Source organism: Geotrypetes seraphini, chromosome 2 (genome assembly GCF_902459505.1).
Source record: "Geotrypetes seraphini chromosome 2, aGeoSer1.1, whole genome shotgun sequence".
NCBI classification, from domain to species: domain Eukaryota; kingdom Metazoa; phylum Chordata; class Amphibia; order Gymnophiona; family Dermophiidae; genus Geotrypetes; species Geotrypetes seraphini.
The window spans coordinates 394058344-394075336 of NC_047085.1; the positions used below are offsets into that span (position 1 = coordinate 394058344).

Genomic DNA, 16993 nt, shown 5'->3' on the forward strand with positions numbered 1-16993 from the left:
GAGGCATGAATCTATCACATCTTGCCCCGGGGAGGTCATCTATGATGCTTTCTTGCAAAAACGAAGCTTGGAAATATAAAAAAATATGTTTAAATTTAAATCAGGAAAAATCTAAGATGGCTGCAGCGGGTGCCAATTTTGACTAAAAATAGCACAGGAAAATCACAGGAACCCTAAAAAACTGGAGATTTGAGGATTTTAGAGGTGGGGAGAGGTAGGGCATGCAGGGAAACCACCCAAAACCCCCTTTTGAAGACCCCCCATAATTGTTGATTCATGCTGTCAAGCCTGTACTCACTGTGACATGTGCTGAATGGCAAACACTGCAGACAGAACTGAAACAACTCACAGGGAGATCCTTTGCCTCAGAGAACTGGAAATCTGGATTTCAAGTCTTCTGATTGCCCCACCGGCCTGACCAACATTGCTGGCGACCTCTGTCACCCTCGGACATGCTGCGCAGACGCATGGCAGAGGAACACACTCTTGCTCTGATCTTGGGCGCACCTTAATGGAACCGCTCAGCCTGCGCTCTACCGACTAGCAGACAAACCTGAGGTGAGCTAGCTCCGAAGGGAATGGTCCCTGAGTCACGATCTGATGTGCAGGCTGTCCAAGGGGCTTACTGATAAGCAGGGAACTCCCTAGAAGCAGACATTTTCCAAAGGTCTGTGATCTCCCAAAGTCAAGGATGTGCCCACAGGAAATCTCCACAGCTCGAGGGTAAAAACCGTGAATGCTAAATATTGAAATTACATAAGCAGAAAAGATAAGCTCCTACAGCCTGGCTTGTAGGAAGAAAGACTGAAGAACAGGCACTGGCACAGTAATGAGGTATGAGGGAGAGGGGTTTCAGCCTCTGAATTTGAGGCTTCCTTCAAAGTCCTGGCAGGTAGATGGAAATAACCCACTGGTCCCAGATTAAAGTGGAATTGTACGAGAAAAGAGTATTAAGTAAAAGGTAATGGGATTTGATATACAGTGGTACCTCGGTTTACGAGTGCACCGGTTTGCGAGTGTTTTGCAAAATATTCGCAAAATCGGCACCTCGGAAACCGAGCGTGCCTTGATTTGCGAACGGCGCCCCCCGCGATCCGGCACCCTCCCCGCCGCTTCTTACTATCATCTGGGCCAAATTGCCAGGGAGGGGTGCCGAACCGCGGGGGGGGGTGGATTGCAGGGGGGGGGGGAGGGTGCTTGATCGCGGGGGGGGGAGGGTGCTGGATCGCGGGGGGGCCTTTGGGGGGAGCAATGCCAGTTCTTGTAGTGGGGGGGGAGATAGAGCAGCGCCGCTGGCCTCGGGGGGTGGGAACGTATCAAAGCGAGTTTCCATTATTTCCTACGGGGAAACTCCCTTTGATATACGAGTATTTTGGTTTACGAGCATGCTTCTGGAACAAATTATGCTCATAAACCAAGGTACCACCGTACTACTTTTCTGTGGTACAATAAAAGCAGTTTACATTTAATGTGTGCAAGTACTTTCTCACTTCCTACTAGGCTCATAATCTAATAGTTGTTTATTTTAATCCTGAGGCAATGGAAAGTTAAGTGACTTGCCCAGGGTCTACAAGGAGCTACAGTGGGAGTCAAACCCACTGCCAGGGAAGCTTGATTTAAGACATACAAGTTTATGCAGGAACGGGAAATGAGACATTTGCAGGAAGCTGGGGAATTTTTGAGCAAGATGGTAAGGCCTTAGCTTTCACCTTATTAAAAGAAAATTGCTATAAGTACTATATTCATAGTACCTGACATCCAGTCAGTTCCAAGCTGTTTCCTCAATAGCTTTAATGTTAGTGAGTAACCCCAGAAGGGACAATTCCTCCAAACATGGTGAGAAAGTCCTACAAAATGAAAGATTTGGAGGGGAACATCACTAAGAACAAGGGGAGAGTGTAGTGCAGTGGTTAAAGCTACAGCTTCAGCACTCTGGGGTTGTGGGTTCAAACCTACGCTGCTCCTTGTGACCCTGGGCAAGTCACTTAATCACCCCATTGCCCCAGGTACATTAGATAGATTGTGATCCCACCAGAACAGACAGGGAAAACTGCTTGAGTACTTGCATAAATGCATGTAAACCGTTCTGAGCTTCCCTGGGAGAATGGTATAGAAAATTGAATAAATAAATAAATAAAATAAATAAACAGAGCGTATTCTAGGATGGAAGCTAATTTGGTCTGTGAAAATAATTACATTGGAACTATACGATCATAAGGGGTGGGGGGTTTAGGCTGCACGGCAGGTATGGAAATTGATCTGTCACCAGGTAGACCTCACACCCACCCCATCTGAGTGAATGAGAGGGCAGAATTGTATAATTTGATATTACTGGAAAAACTTACAGCCCCTTGGAACAAGAAGCATAAGTGATTAGAAGAGAAAAATGTAGCCTTTGTTGAAGTATGTAGGAATATATTATAGCAAAGAATATGAGTTGGGGGGTGGGGGGAAGAGATCCGATTCCAAGGACTGTGGACATTTAAGCTATTTAGACATACAAGATTCAGATTATAATGACGAAGTATGAAAAGTATCTGAGGAAAGAGAGTGGGAAGGGGCTTCAGTAATTATACCATGGTTTTTCTGTTGATACAGTTTGTTCTATAATACTGTGATTGATGGCGCAATTAAAAATAAAAATAAGAATTATAGAGTTCATTTAGGAAACTTTTAAAAGCACATCTGTTTTCTCAGGCCTTTTTATGAATTAAAACAAATTTTAGACATTGTTCAGATTTTGAATACTATATGTCTTGAAAAGTAGTATGTTTTAATATTATATCTATTCTATGTACAAGTGTATGTTGTAAACCGCTTAGATTTGCGGTATATAAGAAATTTTTTAATAAATACTTACCTCTATGGCTAAAGGTTCAGTGGCCTGCACAGCTCCTAAACTTTCCCCAGGATAAAAAGGGACCATCAAATAGGCCAGGGGATCGGACTGGAAAACAAAGTTATAAAATGACTTGACTTTCAGCGACATTCTGCTGCCAGTAAAGGGCTCCTTTTACAAAACCAGGTGGCAAGGTAAATGCTCTGATGCTCATAGGAATTCTATGAGCATTGGAACACTTACCTCACTGGCCCACAGTATAAACTTCTACTGCAGCTTTGCAAAAGAAGTACTTTTACACTGTAAATGTTCTATGTTAAATTAATTTTGTTTTACTTTTGCTCAGCTATACTATTCCAAATCCTAGGGTCTGACGTCAAAAGGTTACTGTTTTCATGAATCAATGATTTTTCCCTTACTTAATCCTTGTTTTTAGGGGTTTTTTTAATCAACCTTATATCACAACAATAATCCTTTTTCAAGTCAGAAAAATATTACTGCTCATTTCAAAACTTGATTATAAGTATGCTATAGTGCAAGTGAGCAGCTTGGTCTGATATCAATTATGGCTTCTCGTGCATGTGCTAACCAATTTAGCGCACACTAAATGCTAAGAGGCCCATAGGAATATAATGGGTGTCTTAGCATTTAGCATGTGCTAATCATTAGCACCTCTTGATGAATTCCCCTTTAAGGCCTCAATGCACTAAACTCTTTAACTGCCTAATGACAGTCACTAAACCAGTTTGAACTGGTTTAGCGACAACATAATTTGCCAACCCAACGTACACAATGGCTCACCGTGTGGTTTTCCATGTGCTCACACATTCTCCAACTCTGCAATTAAAACGACCTCATTAGTATTAAAACGAGGTCATTAATATTACAATAAGCCCTCCGATCGATGCCCATAACATCACTAGGGCATTCCTTAAATCTAGAGATGGCTGCTAAGGACCCGAGTTTACCAACAGGTCTAGACATATTTTTTCTTTTTGATGGGCACAGATGTTGTGTTACACACGCAAAATATTTGTCCTAAATAATAATAATAAAAAAAAATAAGTTGTGCCAGCCCCCTCCCCACCCCCATGACGCCCAGGAACAAAAATAAAGAGGCAGAACGGATGCCCACTCTCTCCTACCTTGGCCACATGGATCCCTCCACACTCCCAATCTCCCCTCACCCAAGTCACACTACCTGGACCCCTCTGCACTCCCAACTGAACCCTCCACACTCCCGACCCTCTCCCCCACAAAGATCGTGACAACCTGGACACCCTTCCCCCTCCTACAAGGATTTTGCCCCCCCCCCACCTGTGAAGATCCTTGGCAGGATGGATGACCACTCCCTTCTGCCTCTGTCAATCGGTTCCCCCCACACCCAACCTGCCCCCGTACCTTATTTGGAAAAAGAGAGCAGGAGGGATGTCCACCTCTCCAAAATGGCAGGGCTTTCCCTTCCCAGTGCATCTTGGGAATCACTGGGAGGGACCAAAGGCTCTGACTGGCTCAAGTGCATAAGGCCCCTCCCACAGAGGAGAGGCGATAGGTGCATGAACCAATCAAGGCCTTAGGCCCCTGCCCCATGCATCCTGGGATACACTTGGAGGAGCCTAAGACCCTAGGCCCCTCCACTGTGGGTGGAGCCTTAGGCACCAGAGCCAATCAAGACCTTGGGCCCCTCCCAGTGCATCCCAGGATGCACTGTGAAGAGGAAGGTATGCCAATTTGGAGAGGCTAGCCTGAAGCAGGAGGGACTGGGCATCCCTCCTGTTCTCTTTTTCCAAATAGGGGGCAGGGCAGGGTGGGGTGTGTGTGGGAATCTGACTGGCAGAGGGAGTGGGCATCCCTTTTGCCAAGGATCTTTGCAAAGAGCGGGGGGGAGGTCCGGGCCTGAGTCTCTTGATATAGCTGTGGTACATACATTTATTTGAAATGATATGGAAAATTCCATTTTAAACCCCCTAAATTTCAGGGTATTCCTGTTTGTTTTCTGTTAATAGCATACCTTACTGAAGAATAGGGCACACTATTTGAGCAATTCTATTCAAAGAGGTACAATTTTATACCTACGACATAACGCCAGAAATCTCTCTAGCAGCAAATACATTAAGCAGATCCAAAGATTAAAGCTGCATTCTTACAAAATACACCATTACTTTCTCTTTAAATCTCCACCCAGGAAGAATGTCAGGGGAGATTCTGTGGCTCTGTGGGCTACACTCTCTCTCACTTAAAAACAGATTTGAACCAGGCTGATATGCCCTGTTGTCATGGTCTGAATCATCTATTAAAGACGCTTTGGATGTTATGATAAACCAAAACAATCAAGGCACATCTTGCGGCATTTACTGGACAGACAGGACCCCTGAGGAAGGCTTATATAGCTGAAATACGTGTTGGGTCTTAAATCCAGTGCCGCCTTATTTGAAATAAAGCACCCCTGACCATAAGACGCATCCTAGATTTAGAGGAGGAAAAGAAGAAAAAAACCATTCTGAACCAAATTCTCCCTACCAAGCTCTGCACCCAACCCCACATTCCTTGCCAAGCTCTGCACCCTGTCCCCTCTCCCTGCCAGGCTCTGTACCCTGTACCCCACTCTGGTGGTCTAGTGGTAGGCCAGAACAGGAGGGATCTGTCTCAGCCGACTAAATTTTTTTTTACCCCAGTACCTTTTTAAATCATCCCCCTGTACCCTCCCAGTACTTTTAAATCATAGCCACAGTACTTTTAAATCATTCCCCCATACTTTTAAGTTTAAATCATTCTCCCAGTACTTTTAAAGTTTAAATCTTTTTTGTTAGAAATTCAAAAATATAGAATACAAAGAATGCAAGAATATATTAAATAATCCAGCAGAGGTTACAGGAAGTACCCCAACCCCATCCCCCCCTCTCTCTTCCTCTCTTATGATCAAACAATTTGTATTGAGGAGAAAAGTTACAAGCAGAACAGTATACAAAATACACAACAGTGGTAACAAGATCAGAAAAGTGACAATCATATCATCATCAAATATTCACAACATTACAAATACAATATCTACCCCCCCCCCAAAAGCAACAAGAAAATCCCCCCATGTCAACAACACATTTATGTGGCATCAATGCTGGAATTAGCAAAAGCCCTGGTTCCTGAGAGATTCCAGCCCTCGGGGGAGGAAATAAGAGGCATTGAAACCCCAGACACAAACAAAAGAGGGGTGGGGGGGAGAGGAAGAAAGGTCCGTCTTCCACAGTGGCAGCCCCATCTAAAAATATTTAAACTCCGGAATCTTTCATCTCCGGTCCCCTCTTTCATCTCTAGTCCACTTCGGTCCCTCCCACATATCTTTTTAAATAGACGGCTGGCTTGTCCTATTTCTGCAGTGCACAAGTCAGGAGCGTGGCAGTCAGGCGAAGCTTTCCGCATTCCTGCCTGGCCCCGTGCTGCTATCTGAATGGCTGCCATGAGTTCTTGCGAGTCCTGCGATAACTCAGGGCAGCCATTCAGATAGCGGTGCGGGCCCAAGCAGGAGCACGGAAAGCTTGCGCCTGACCTCCTCTTTCCTAACCTGTGTGCCACTAGCAAGGGAGGGATATACACTGAACCACTAGGTAATATGATGACGGCAGCAGGCAGTGCTGGACCAGGTACAATGATGACAGCGGAGGCGGGCAGGTATTTTAAAAGGTGCAGCAGGTGTTTTTAAAATGGTGCGGGGGGTGTTAAAAATTGTATCTTCGCTCCATAAGATGCACCGAGATTTCCACCCCACTTTTGGGTGGAAAAAAGTACGTCTTATGGAACGAAAAATACAGTATTTTGCACTCTAAACGCCTGTGTCCAAGGACTAGCTGCAAGTGGTGTGCTGTGTGGATGTTCCTGATTCTTTCATGGAAGTCTGGTCTTTTGCCTCTGTCTTTGGGATCGCTTTTCTCATAGCGGTCTCTTTCAGCGGCTTTGTGAATTGTGCATATTACCAATTTTATTAGGCATATTGTTCTATCTGGTTCACATACATTCAAACTAGGGCTGTACATTTAACACATTAACATTAATTAACATATTAAATCAGTGGTCTCAAACTCAAACCCTTTGCAGGGCCACATTTTGGATTTGTAGGTACTTGGAAGACCGCAGAAAAAATAGTTAATGTCTTATTAAAGAAATGACAACTTTGCATGAGGTAAGTACCTACAAATCCAAAGTGGATTATCTGAAATTATCAGAAGCAATTGAAATATTTATAAACTATAGTTATAAATCTTTCCTTAATTTGTGTCTGATAATTTCAGCTAAACACAGCTGAAAGAAGTGCAACATGCAGAAAGTGAAAAACTATCAAAGTATCAACTGCAAGAGACAAGATTTTGGACCAACTATTTTGAGGCCCTCGGTATTATAAAGAATGATTCTTTATGGAAAACTTGTGCCTTAAGTGTCCGGTGGTCGCATCCACAACCACCTTCGGCTCTCACCTCCTCCAGCACTGGACACATGCACAAGATGCACTGCCTCCAATAGTTACCTTACATTCTGGAACGTTGCCCGCCTCACTGCTGTAACCTCCCGCGAGTGCTTTCCTGCGTCTGTACATGATTGTGAGGTGGAGTCGAGGACAATTTCGTACAGACGCAGGAAAGCACTTGCGTGAGGTTACAGCAGTGAGGCGGGCAACATTCCAGAATACGACCGCCCGACACTTAAGGCATAAGTTTTCCATAAAGAATCATTCTTTATAATACCGAAAGTCTGAGACCACTGCATTAAATGTTTAACTCCCCTTACATCCATCCAGCACTGCTCTCCTCCCCATATGCCACATTCTAAATTGCAACATTTGGTTTCACTGTCCTCTCCCCATCAAGCTGGTTCACATATTTTCTGCCGGTATGCTCCTCGTTTCCCCCACAACTAAACTGGCAGATGCAGAACATTTCCCTTTTCGGGGAAGGAAGTTTTTTTTCACCCAAAGGGTCGTGGACACTTGGAATGCACTACTGGAGGAAGAGATCAGGCAGAGTACGGTACAGGGATTCAAACAGGGTTTGGACGGATTCCTGAGGGATAAAGGGATCGTGGGATACTGAGGGAGGAGCTGGGATGTAACACAAGTATAGAAAGCTAACCAGGTAATAAGTATAGAAACCCAACCAGGTCGTGCATGTGCAAGACCGGAGGGTTAGGACTTCGATGGGAAGACAGGACTTCAATGAGAAACCAAGGTGGCAAGGGAGCCCCTTCTGGTGATTCAGACGGGTCGTGACCTGTTTGGGCCGCCGCGGGAGCGGACTGCTGGGCGGGATGGACCTATGGTCTGACCCGGCGGAGGCACTGCTTATGTTCTTATGTGTTGCTGCTGGCTTTGCCAGGCCCAAAAACAGGACGCTACATCCAGAGCCGCTTTTAGACATGCTGGGGCCCAGGGCAGAAATTAAGAAGGGGGCCCCCAATCCCTTCTCCTCCCTGCACCCACCCACCCCAATCTCCCCACCTGTATTACTACCAAATGTAATACCATACCATACTGATTCTTGTATCCCGTAAATGTCAGCTAGGAAACATTACGGCTTACAATATATTAGAAATATTACAGAGGAATAGACATCATACAAATGACTACATAAAAATAGGTCAGTGTAGTCCAGAAAATAGATGTGTTTTCTGCACCTTCCTGAATTGGAAGTAAGTAGGAATTTGGCGTAAGCTACTTGGGAGGCTGTTCCAGATTTTGGGGCCTTGGAACTTGAAAGTGGTCTTGATAAGAGCTTCCTCCGGATCAGGCATGGGGAGGGAAGTAGTAGCTTCCAGCATTGGATTGTCCTCGAGTCATTGAAGGACCATGAGACCTGGATGGCGGAAGTGTGTCCAGTTGAGTTTTATCCATATATGGCCTTATGGACCATGCACACAATTTTGAACTGAACCCTGACTGATAGCCAGTGTAATTACTGAAGGAGTGGGCTTGCCCTCTCAAACTTGGTCTTGTGCAGCATCAGCCTTGTTGCTGTATTTGGAGTAATTATAGTCTCTTAAGGTCTTTCTCAGCGATGCGACAGCAGAGGTTGTTACAGTAGTCTAAGTTGGGGAGGAGGACCACCTGAGCCACTGTCCTGAAATTGGTTGGGCTTAGGGCTAATCTAATTGTCCTTAGCTGCCTTAATAAAAAGAAAACCTTCTTGACCAGGGAGTTGACTTGGTCTCTCATGGTCAGTTCCGAGTCGAGTAGAACTCCAAGTACTCTTGATGATCTACTTATGGTTATCTTTTCTCCCATGGTCAAGGTGATCACCTGGTGTGGTAGAGGGTTCTGGCTGCCAAACCAGAGCACCCTAGTCTTCTGTTTATTCAATTTAGGGAAGTGCTGATGAGAACATGAACTTAGGTCTATTAGTGCAGCAATGTACTGAATTGTGTCTATGACTGAGTCTTTGGTTATGCATAGGAGATAGAGGTCATCAGTGTAGGAGAAGTGTGGACATAGGGGTTGGAGATATGTCTGCCCAAGGCACTCAAATATACATTGAATAATGATGGTGAAAGAGGGGAGCCTTGAGGGACACCACAGAACGCTTCCCATGGCTGTGATTTCCTTTGGCTTTTCCTTACTTCGTAAGCTCTTTTGGTCAAGAATTCAGTGGGCCATTTTTTCACTTTACCTTGTATTCCTAACTCCTCCATATACAGGAGCAATAACGAATGATCCACTGCATTGAAGGCCACGGAGATGTCGAATTGTAAGAGGACTGTTTGCTTGACCTTGCTCAAGCAGTACTTTATCTTAGACATTAGTTCGAGAAAGAGTGATTCTGTGCTGTGGCGTGGTCTGAAACCACACTAGGAATCATGGAAGCTGTATATCTGATTGAGGAATCCAGATAATACAACTTTAAATTACTTCTTCACAACAAAACACAGACAGACCTTTACCAAATACAGAACAAGGGATCAGAAATAGAAATTGAACTGGGAACCCCAAGAAATTATACTCAGCAATTATCACATCAATGGAGAAATAAAAATAGATATGCACTTCTTTCAGTAATGAACACACAGGGCCCAAGTCCACCAAAAATTAGTCACCCCTTGCTGTGGCTGGTGGGGATCCCAAAGCCCTGCCAAAGACCACATTCTCCAGAATCTCCAAGCTCTGTAGTTAGTGGCAGTGTTCCCGAGTTGCCATGGTTAATAAAAAATCATATAGGGCTATTTACATCTTTGATTCCTCAATCTTTGAATAATCATAAATTTAAATTGTCCTTTCCATCTTTAAAAGGAATAAAATCTATTGGCAATATTACTTGATATTTCTCATATTCTTTTACAATATTTTGGAATGAGATTCCCTCTTATGATAGAACTCTTCTTCCAGATTTTCCATAAATCTATGTAAACACTTGTTCTAAGGGAAATTAGTTATCTTCTCTCTAAGATGTCAAATGAGGGTCTTCATTAAGTTATTTTTTCTCTAATCTAACTACTTTCACTTTGATTATCGATTTTTATGTGAACCAAGTCGAGCTCCTTTTGGGGAGATGACACAGTATATAAATCCAAGATTTAGATTAGATTAGCTGCAGTGCATGGAGAGTTCTGGACACTGAACTGGAGGAATATGTCTTCAGCTAGCGGGGCTTTGGGATCCCTACTAGCTTATGTATTTATATTATGCATTTGGGAAGGAGGCAAGAGAGAGGGCAGGAAGAAAATGTAGTGCACACCCACTTTGGGCTCAGGGCCACTACCCCCCATCAGCTGTCCTGGACACAGTACAAAGATCTGCGACACATATATCCCAAACCTAATATATTCTAAGTAATAAGTAATACATTTAAAACAAAATACTTTTTTCTACCTTTGTTGACCAGACATTTTTCCTTCATGTAGGATCCATTTTATCTCTTCTGCTTTCCTGTGTCTTCTGATAATTCCCTTTCCAGTGGCCTTCAAAGTTCAATTTAATCATCCACCTCCCCCCCCCTCATTCATAGAGACTCTATGAATCTCTGTGATCACTCCATTCTTCACAACATTTTCTAATGGTCCCTTCTGTCCAACAGTTGTTCTAGGATACAACGTGCAAGACTATCTAATAATAATAATAACTTTATTTTTGTATACCGCAATATCACAAAACAGTTCAGAGCGGTTTACAGGGGAAGAGACTGTACATATACAGCGAAGTTACAGAATATCAGAAAACAGTTCAGAGTAGTTTACAGGAGATGAGAACTGTACATATGCAATGAAGGTACAGAGAATTAGTTATCAAGTGTATGGTATAAACCAGTGGCAATTACAAAATGATCCAATAACTGTTGCAAGGGGGGTGCAGAAAGGGAAACGGAAAAATAACCGGGGAAGAGGGGGAGGAAGGGTAGGGAGGGAGGCGAGGTTGAGATAAGTAGTTTGGTTGGGAGGGCGGGAGTTAGAGGAATTTATCAAAGAGGTATGATTTGAGAGATTTCCTGAAGGATAGATAAGTTGGGGCAAGAGAGATGAGGGTGGTCAAGCAGTCATTCCATTTGCCAGCTTGGTAAGAGAGGGTTTTATCGAAGAATCTTTTGTAGATGCATCCTTTTGGGGAGGGATAGGCAAACAGGTGGGCATTGCGTGTACGGTTAGAGCCTGGGAAGACGAAGTGGCGTGACAGGTATATCGGGGCTGAGCCAGTTAGGGTTTTGAAGCAGAGGCAGGCGAATTTGAAGATGACCCTTGCTTCAAGGTAGCCAATGAAGTTTTCTGTAGAAAGGGCTGATGTGGTCTGATTTTTTGAGCCCATAGATGAGGCGGACGGCGGTGTTCTGGATGAATCTTAGTCATTTAATGGTTTTCTTGTAGGAGCCCAGGTATATGATGTTACAGTAATCTAGTAATCCTCTACTCAGTAGTTGCCCCCATATTGTGGAATGCCTTCCCTTTGGCCCTGAGACAGGAAACTAACTCCAACAACTTGAAATCTAGCCTCAAAACCTCTCTCTTTAAAGATGCCTACGATTGTACTATTGTATCGTTTGGAATGTGTGTTTGTACTTTATTACAATTTTCTTAATAAAAAAGAATTACATTAAAAAAAAAAAGATGCCTACGAGATCTATTCCTAGGATGAATTGCTCATGACTCAGACAAAGGCCACATTATCAGACATTCCCTTTCTCCTTCTCGTTTTCCCCATTCCCCTTTCTTTTTATTTTTATGCAATGTAACCCACCCATTTCCCCTTTTGAGCATGTTTTGACTGTAATACCGTGTAATCTGTCTTTTTATTACCCTATTTTTATTAATATTTTAAATTTTGTACAATGCAAACCGCTTTGATAATTAAAGCAGCATATCAAGACTAAATAAACCTGAAATCTGTCCATGTGTCTTTTCTCATTCCCTCACTACATCTGTCTAATATACTGATCTTTCCTTTTTTGCTCTTCCTTCTTTTTTTCTTCTCTGCATCTCCATCTACTTAAATGTCACCCTTACCTTCTTTTTACTTTTCAGTGACCAACTTCCCCCTTTCCTTTGCTCATGCTGTAGCTCTCCTATTTCCCATCTCACACTTTCCTTAGTTTTCTATACCCTTCTATCTTACATCTACTCCTCATTATCACCTCTGTACTCACTGTCCTCCTCTCTACTCCTCATTACCACATTTCTACTTCTAAACTCATTCTCCTTCTCTCATTCATCTCCTTGCTACTCCTGTCCCTTGGTTTTTCCCCACAATATCCAGTAAACCCTCCTGGCCACGGCGACCCCCTAACCCCACCCCGCACTACATTACGGGCAGGAGGGATCCCAGGCCCTCCTGCCCTCGACGCAAACCCCCCCCCCCCCACCCCAAGAACCTCCGACCGCCCCCCAGCCGACCCGCGATCCCCCTGGCGACCCCCACGACCCCCCCACCCCCCTTCCCGTACCTTTGGTAGTTGGCCGGACAGACGGGAGCCAAACCCGCCTGTCCGGCAGGCAGCCAACGAAGGAATGAGGCCGGATTGGCCCATCCATCCTAAAGCTCCGCCTACTGGTGGGGCCTAAGGCGCGTGGGCCAATCAGAATAGGCCCTGGAGCCTTAGGTCCCACCTGGGGGCGCGGCCTGAGGCACATGGTCGGGTTGGGCCCATGTGCCTCAGGCCGCGCCCCCAGGTGGGACCTAAGGCTCCAGGGCCTATTCTGATTGGCCCACGCGCCTTAGGCCCCACCAGTAGGCGGAGCTTTAGGATGGATGGGCCAATCCGGCCTCATTCCTTCGTTGGCTGCCTGCCGGACAGGCGGGTTTGGCTCCCGTCTGTCCGGCCAACTACCAAAGGTACGGGGAAGGGGGGTGGGGGGGTCGTGGGGGTCGCCAGGGGGGTCGCGGGTCGGCTGTGGGGGCGGTCGGAGGTTCTTGGGGGGGGCGGTCGTTGGGGGGGAGGGGGGTTTGCGTCGAGGGCAGGAGGGCCTGGGATCCCTCCTGCCCGTAATGTAGTGCGGGGTGGGGTTAGGGGGTCGCCGTGGCCAGGAGGGTTTGGCTCCCTTCTGGCCCAACTACCAAAGGTACGGGGAAGGGGGGTGGGGGGTATCCTATCCCTCCATTCTTATAACCCAGCATCTCCTCTCTCTCTTTCTCTCATAGCCAGAGATCTCCCTGCCCTTTTGCTTCTACTATCTTCCTATCCTACTTCTTTTCCCTCCTGTACCCTCTCCCCCCATGATCCAACATCACCTCCTCTCTTTTTCCTTTCCCTCATGGTCCAAAATTGCTCCCACTCTTTCCTGCTGTTCTTTCTTCCTCTAACCCTATGGATCCATCCCCCTATTCAACATTTCCTCTTCTCTCCCTCTTCATTCCATGATGCAACATATTTCTTGTTCTTCCAGACTACCCTTCCTTCCAGCATCTTCTGATGGGTTCAACATATCTGCCATTCTTTTCCCTTCCAGGAGTGTAGTCAAGGGGGGGCTGGAGACTCATGCCCCACATTCTTGGCTTAGCCTCCCCAGTGGCAGTGCATATATTGTCTGGTATTCCCCACCCCTACCCCACAAACTATGCAGTCCAATATCTCTCTCCTTTCCCTCCTCCCCATGATCTGGTTTCTCCTCTTGCCAACCTGGAAGCTTTCTTTCTGAATGAAGCCGGACCTTATATAAAGGGAAAGATACACCAGACCATGGGGAAGAGGGAAAGAAGAGAAACACTTGATCACAGGAGGTGAAAGGAAAAAATGCATGTCCACTCACCAGGAAGGGGAGTGGAAGATAAATGTGTTGACCCCACAGTCTACATCTCCCCCCCTTCAAATTTGAGGGCTGCCTAAGCCCTTGTAATCCCTCCATCCCATTGTCCACCATATCTCTCTCTCTTTCCTACCCCCATTTCCTAATTTGCTTTTCTTGTCCCTCCCCCAACTCTGGTTTGCATTTTCCCATCTCTCTCATCTCTCCCCACCCCCCACCCCTGGGCCAACTTAAAACAGCTCCTGGAGGCACCGCAATCCCAAAATCTCTTCCCCTTCTGTTCATTTCCCTTGCTTCGCCTCACCTTCCCTGTCTCCTTTCAACATCCAAATGTTCCTTTTCAGAGAGGCCCCGATGCAGCAGCCAGTCTCACAAGCTTCTGATGGCTGCTTTCCCTCTGCCACAATCTGCCCAGGCGGAAACAGGAAGTTGCATCAGAGGGGATGGATCATGGCAGAGGGAAAGCTTCGGGGCAGCTGCCGACAGCTTGTGTGAGAATGACTGCTGTGCCAGGCCCCTCTAAAAAGGAAAATTTAGATGTTAAAAAGAAGACTGGGAAGATGAGGGGACACGATGGAATGGACAGAAGGGAAGAGATGTCCAGACTGCAGGGCCCCCTGGAGCTCTGGGCAGCTGCCCTGTTTGTCCTCCCCTAATGTTGGCCCTGGTTACATAAGGGCTGTAACATCCTATGTGGCAGCACACAGAGGAGGCAGCCTGCTGTTTCCCTCCAGTATGTGTGTGAAAAATTTCTGACTCTTCCACTGGATGGTCTCCACTTTAACTGCTCCAAAAGGAGAAGAGATTGGGGTGACATGGAGTGAAAGGCCAGAATCAAGCCACACCGCTCATCCCACCATAAGGCGATACCTCAACCAGAGCTGTGTTTCCTTTTCTGTATGGGAGAGGAGACAAAGACCTTGGCTTAGTCGTTGTCTCTTGACTGGGCCCAGCGTCCCTTCCTCAGGGGTTCAGTGAGTTGTGGCACCCTGGGTTGGAGTAGGGAGTAGCGACTACTGCTGTACTGTGCTGGAGTTAGAGTTGCATAGACAGGGCAGTGGCTGGGGGACCATTTCTTAGGAGGAAATTAGGTGCCATTAGTTTAATTGCTTTAATGATCCTGTATTTTTAGGGTGTGGTGGATGGCCTGAATGTTACTTTGGTGAGAAATGTAGAAGAGCTGAAAGGGGGAGGCAGCCACTAGGGATGTAGGGGAAGAGGGATGGATGTTGGAAATGGGGATGGAAGAAAAAAGAAAGAAGGAAGATGGTGGTTGGTAGGAGAAGGGAAGAGAAAGGAAAATGGCAAGGAATTGAAGAGATGCCACCCATAGATGGAGGGGAAAGGAAGAGCTGGAAACTAGATAGATTTGAAAACGAGGCAGAAAAATAGAAGAAAATTGGATGTGAAAAGTAGATATTAGACATGGAATGAAGAAGAAAGGCGCAGAGAAAAGAAATAGTGACTGGACAGGAGGTCCTGGTAACAGTTCAGAGCACAGAGAGAAGGAAGCAGCACCAGAAACAAGGAACAAAATGATTATTAAAATAAGACAACAAAGGTAAGAAAACATATTTAATTTTCAGTTTAGTAATTGACAGGCAAATAGAAGAACACCTTGCCTTAGAGTATAGATAGAACAGGAAGGCAAGGGAGGTGTCCACATGACCAAGTCTTTATTCAAAAATAGGTAATCCCAATAAGGATCCTAGTTTTGACGTATGATGTACGCCTTCCTCAGAGGACATTTGGTTGACAAGATGCCTCCCTTGCCTTTCTGTTGTCCAGTTGAGTAATTGAAACATGTTAGTTCTGAGAATTTACTTCTTTATTTCTGCTGTCTATAAAAATTTTTAATCGATGTGCAACCCTAAGTCCAACACATTTGAACACTGAAAATTGAGCATCAAGGTCCCTTGGTAAGTCAAAGGAGGTCTTTATAATGGTCACATTATTTTTATTTGGTGAGGGGGCACTTGAAAAGTGAATCCTGCTAACTTGTTAGCTTTATGAACCTGACAATTTAAATGAAACACTGAACATGCATTCATTCATTAGAAAGCTCTTCCTATGATCCCTGGATAATAAATTTAATGCCAATTATTTTCACAGTTACACCTTATCCCCATCATATTTCATTCTAACATTTATTCTATCATTAAAAACTGGTCTCATGCAATAAAAAAGCAACTATTGATCATATGTGACCTGGCTCATTTTGGACACAAACTAGTGTGGAGCAAAGTAATATATTAGCATCTGCTGTGGAATCCAGCCTGGCATTTATTATAGAATATACAACCATCAGTTTGTGACCCACAGGAGAAGGTGATACTTAGATAAGTCCTACCAACATTTTCTGAACTCATCAGTGTGGAACTTACCTTGCAGAAAAAGAGAAACATCAGTGGCAATAAACCAGATTTTTCCTTGAGCTCGAACCAGGCCTTGTGATACTCAGCTGCTTTCACCATCACTGTGGCTTCAGTATCAATACCTAAAGAATATCCCTACAAGGAAAATACAAGTAATTATATATATATATATATATTTTTTTTTTTTTTTAAACAGTTCTTTAATACCAAGTATTAACATGAAAATCCACATCAGGTTGAGTACTCCTTGTGCCAGTCCATTGCAAGTTTTCACTAGGTATTACTCTACAGTATTCTTTTGTCTATATAGTGACTTAAAAGAGAGCTTTCAAATGTTTAATTTTTAATTTTTTTCTAGTTACTGTTTTTAAGAGCACTAGTAACCTCAGAATGAAATTTAATCAGATAAATGCCCTCGTCTATTCACTCTGTGCCTTTGGTTCCAGATTATGCATGAGCAATTTACTCAATAAAACTTCACTGCTACAGGCATATGTTTATTCATCCTGAAAAAATGTGTGACACTTTAATGGTCTCAAGAAGGAAAAAGGTAACGACAAGTTAGACAGCAGCAGAG

At 44.7% G+C, this 16993-nt stretch overlaps 1 protein-coding gene across 9 annotated transcripts in view; it reads right to left on the minus strand.

Annotated features, from left to right (window-relative positions):
• STK31 (serine/threonine kinase 31) overlaps positions 1 to 16993 on the minus strand; it is a 620303-nt gene that overhangs the window by 50135 nt on the left and 553175 nt on the right. For 8 of the 9 annotated variants that reach the window (XM_033930854.1, XM_033930858.1, XM_033930859.1 and 5 more), the window contains 3 exons: positions 16426 to 16551; positions 3641 to 3676; positions 2861 to 2947 (listed from right to left, as the gene is read on the minus strand). In XM_033930854.1, coding sequence (XP_033786745.1) covers positions 2861 to 2947; positions 3641 to 3676; positions 16426 to 16551 — 249 coding nt within the window. The remainder of the gene's footprint in view (positions 1 to 2860; positions 2948 to 3640; positions 3677 to 16425; positions 16552 to 16993) is intronic. The other variant, XM_033930853.1, reaches the window with a different exon arrangement.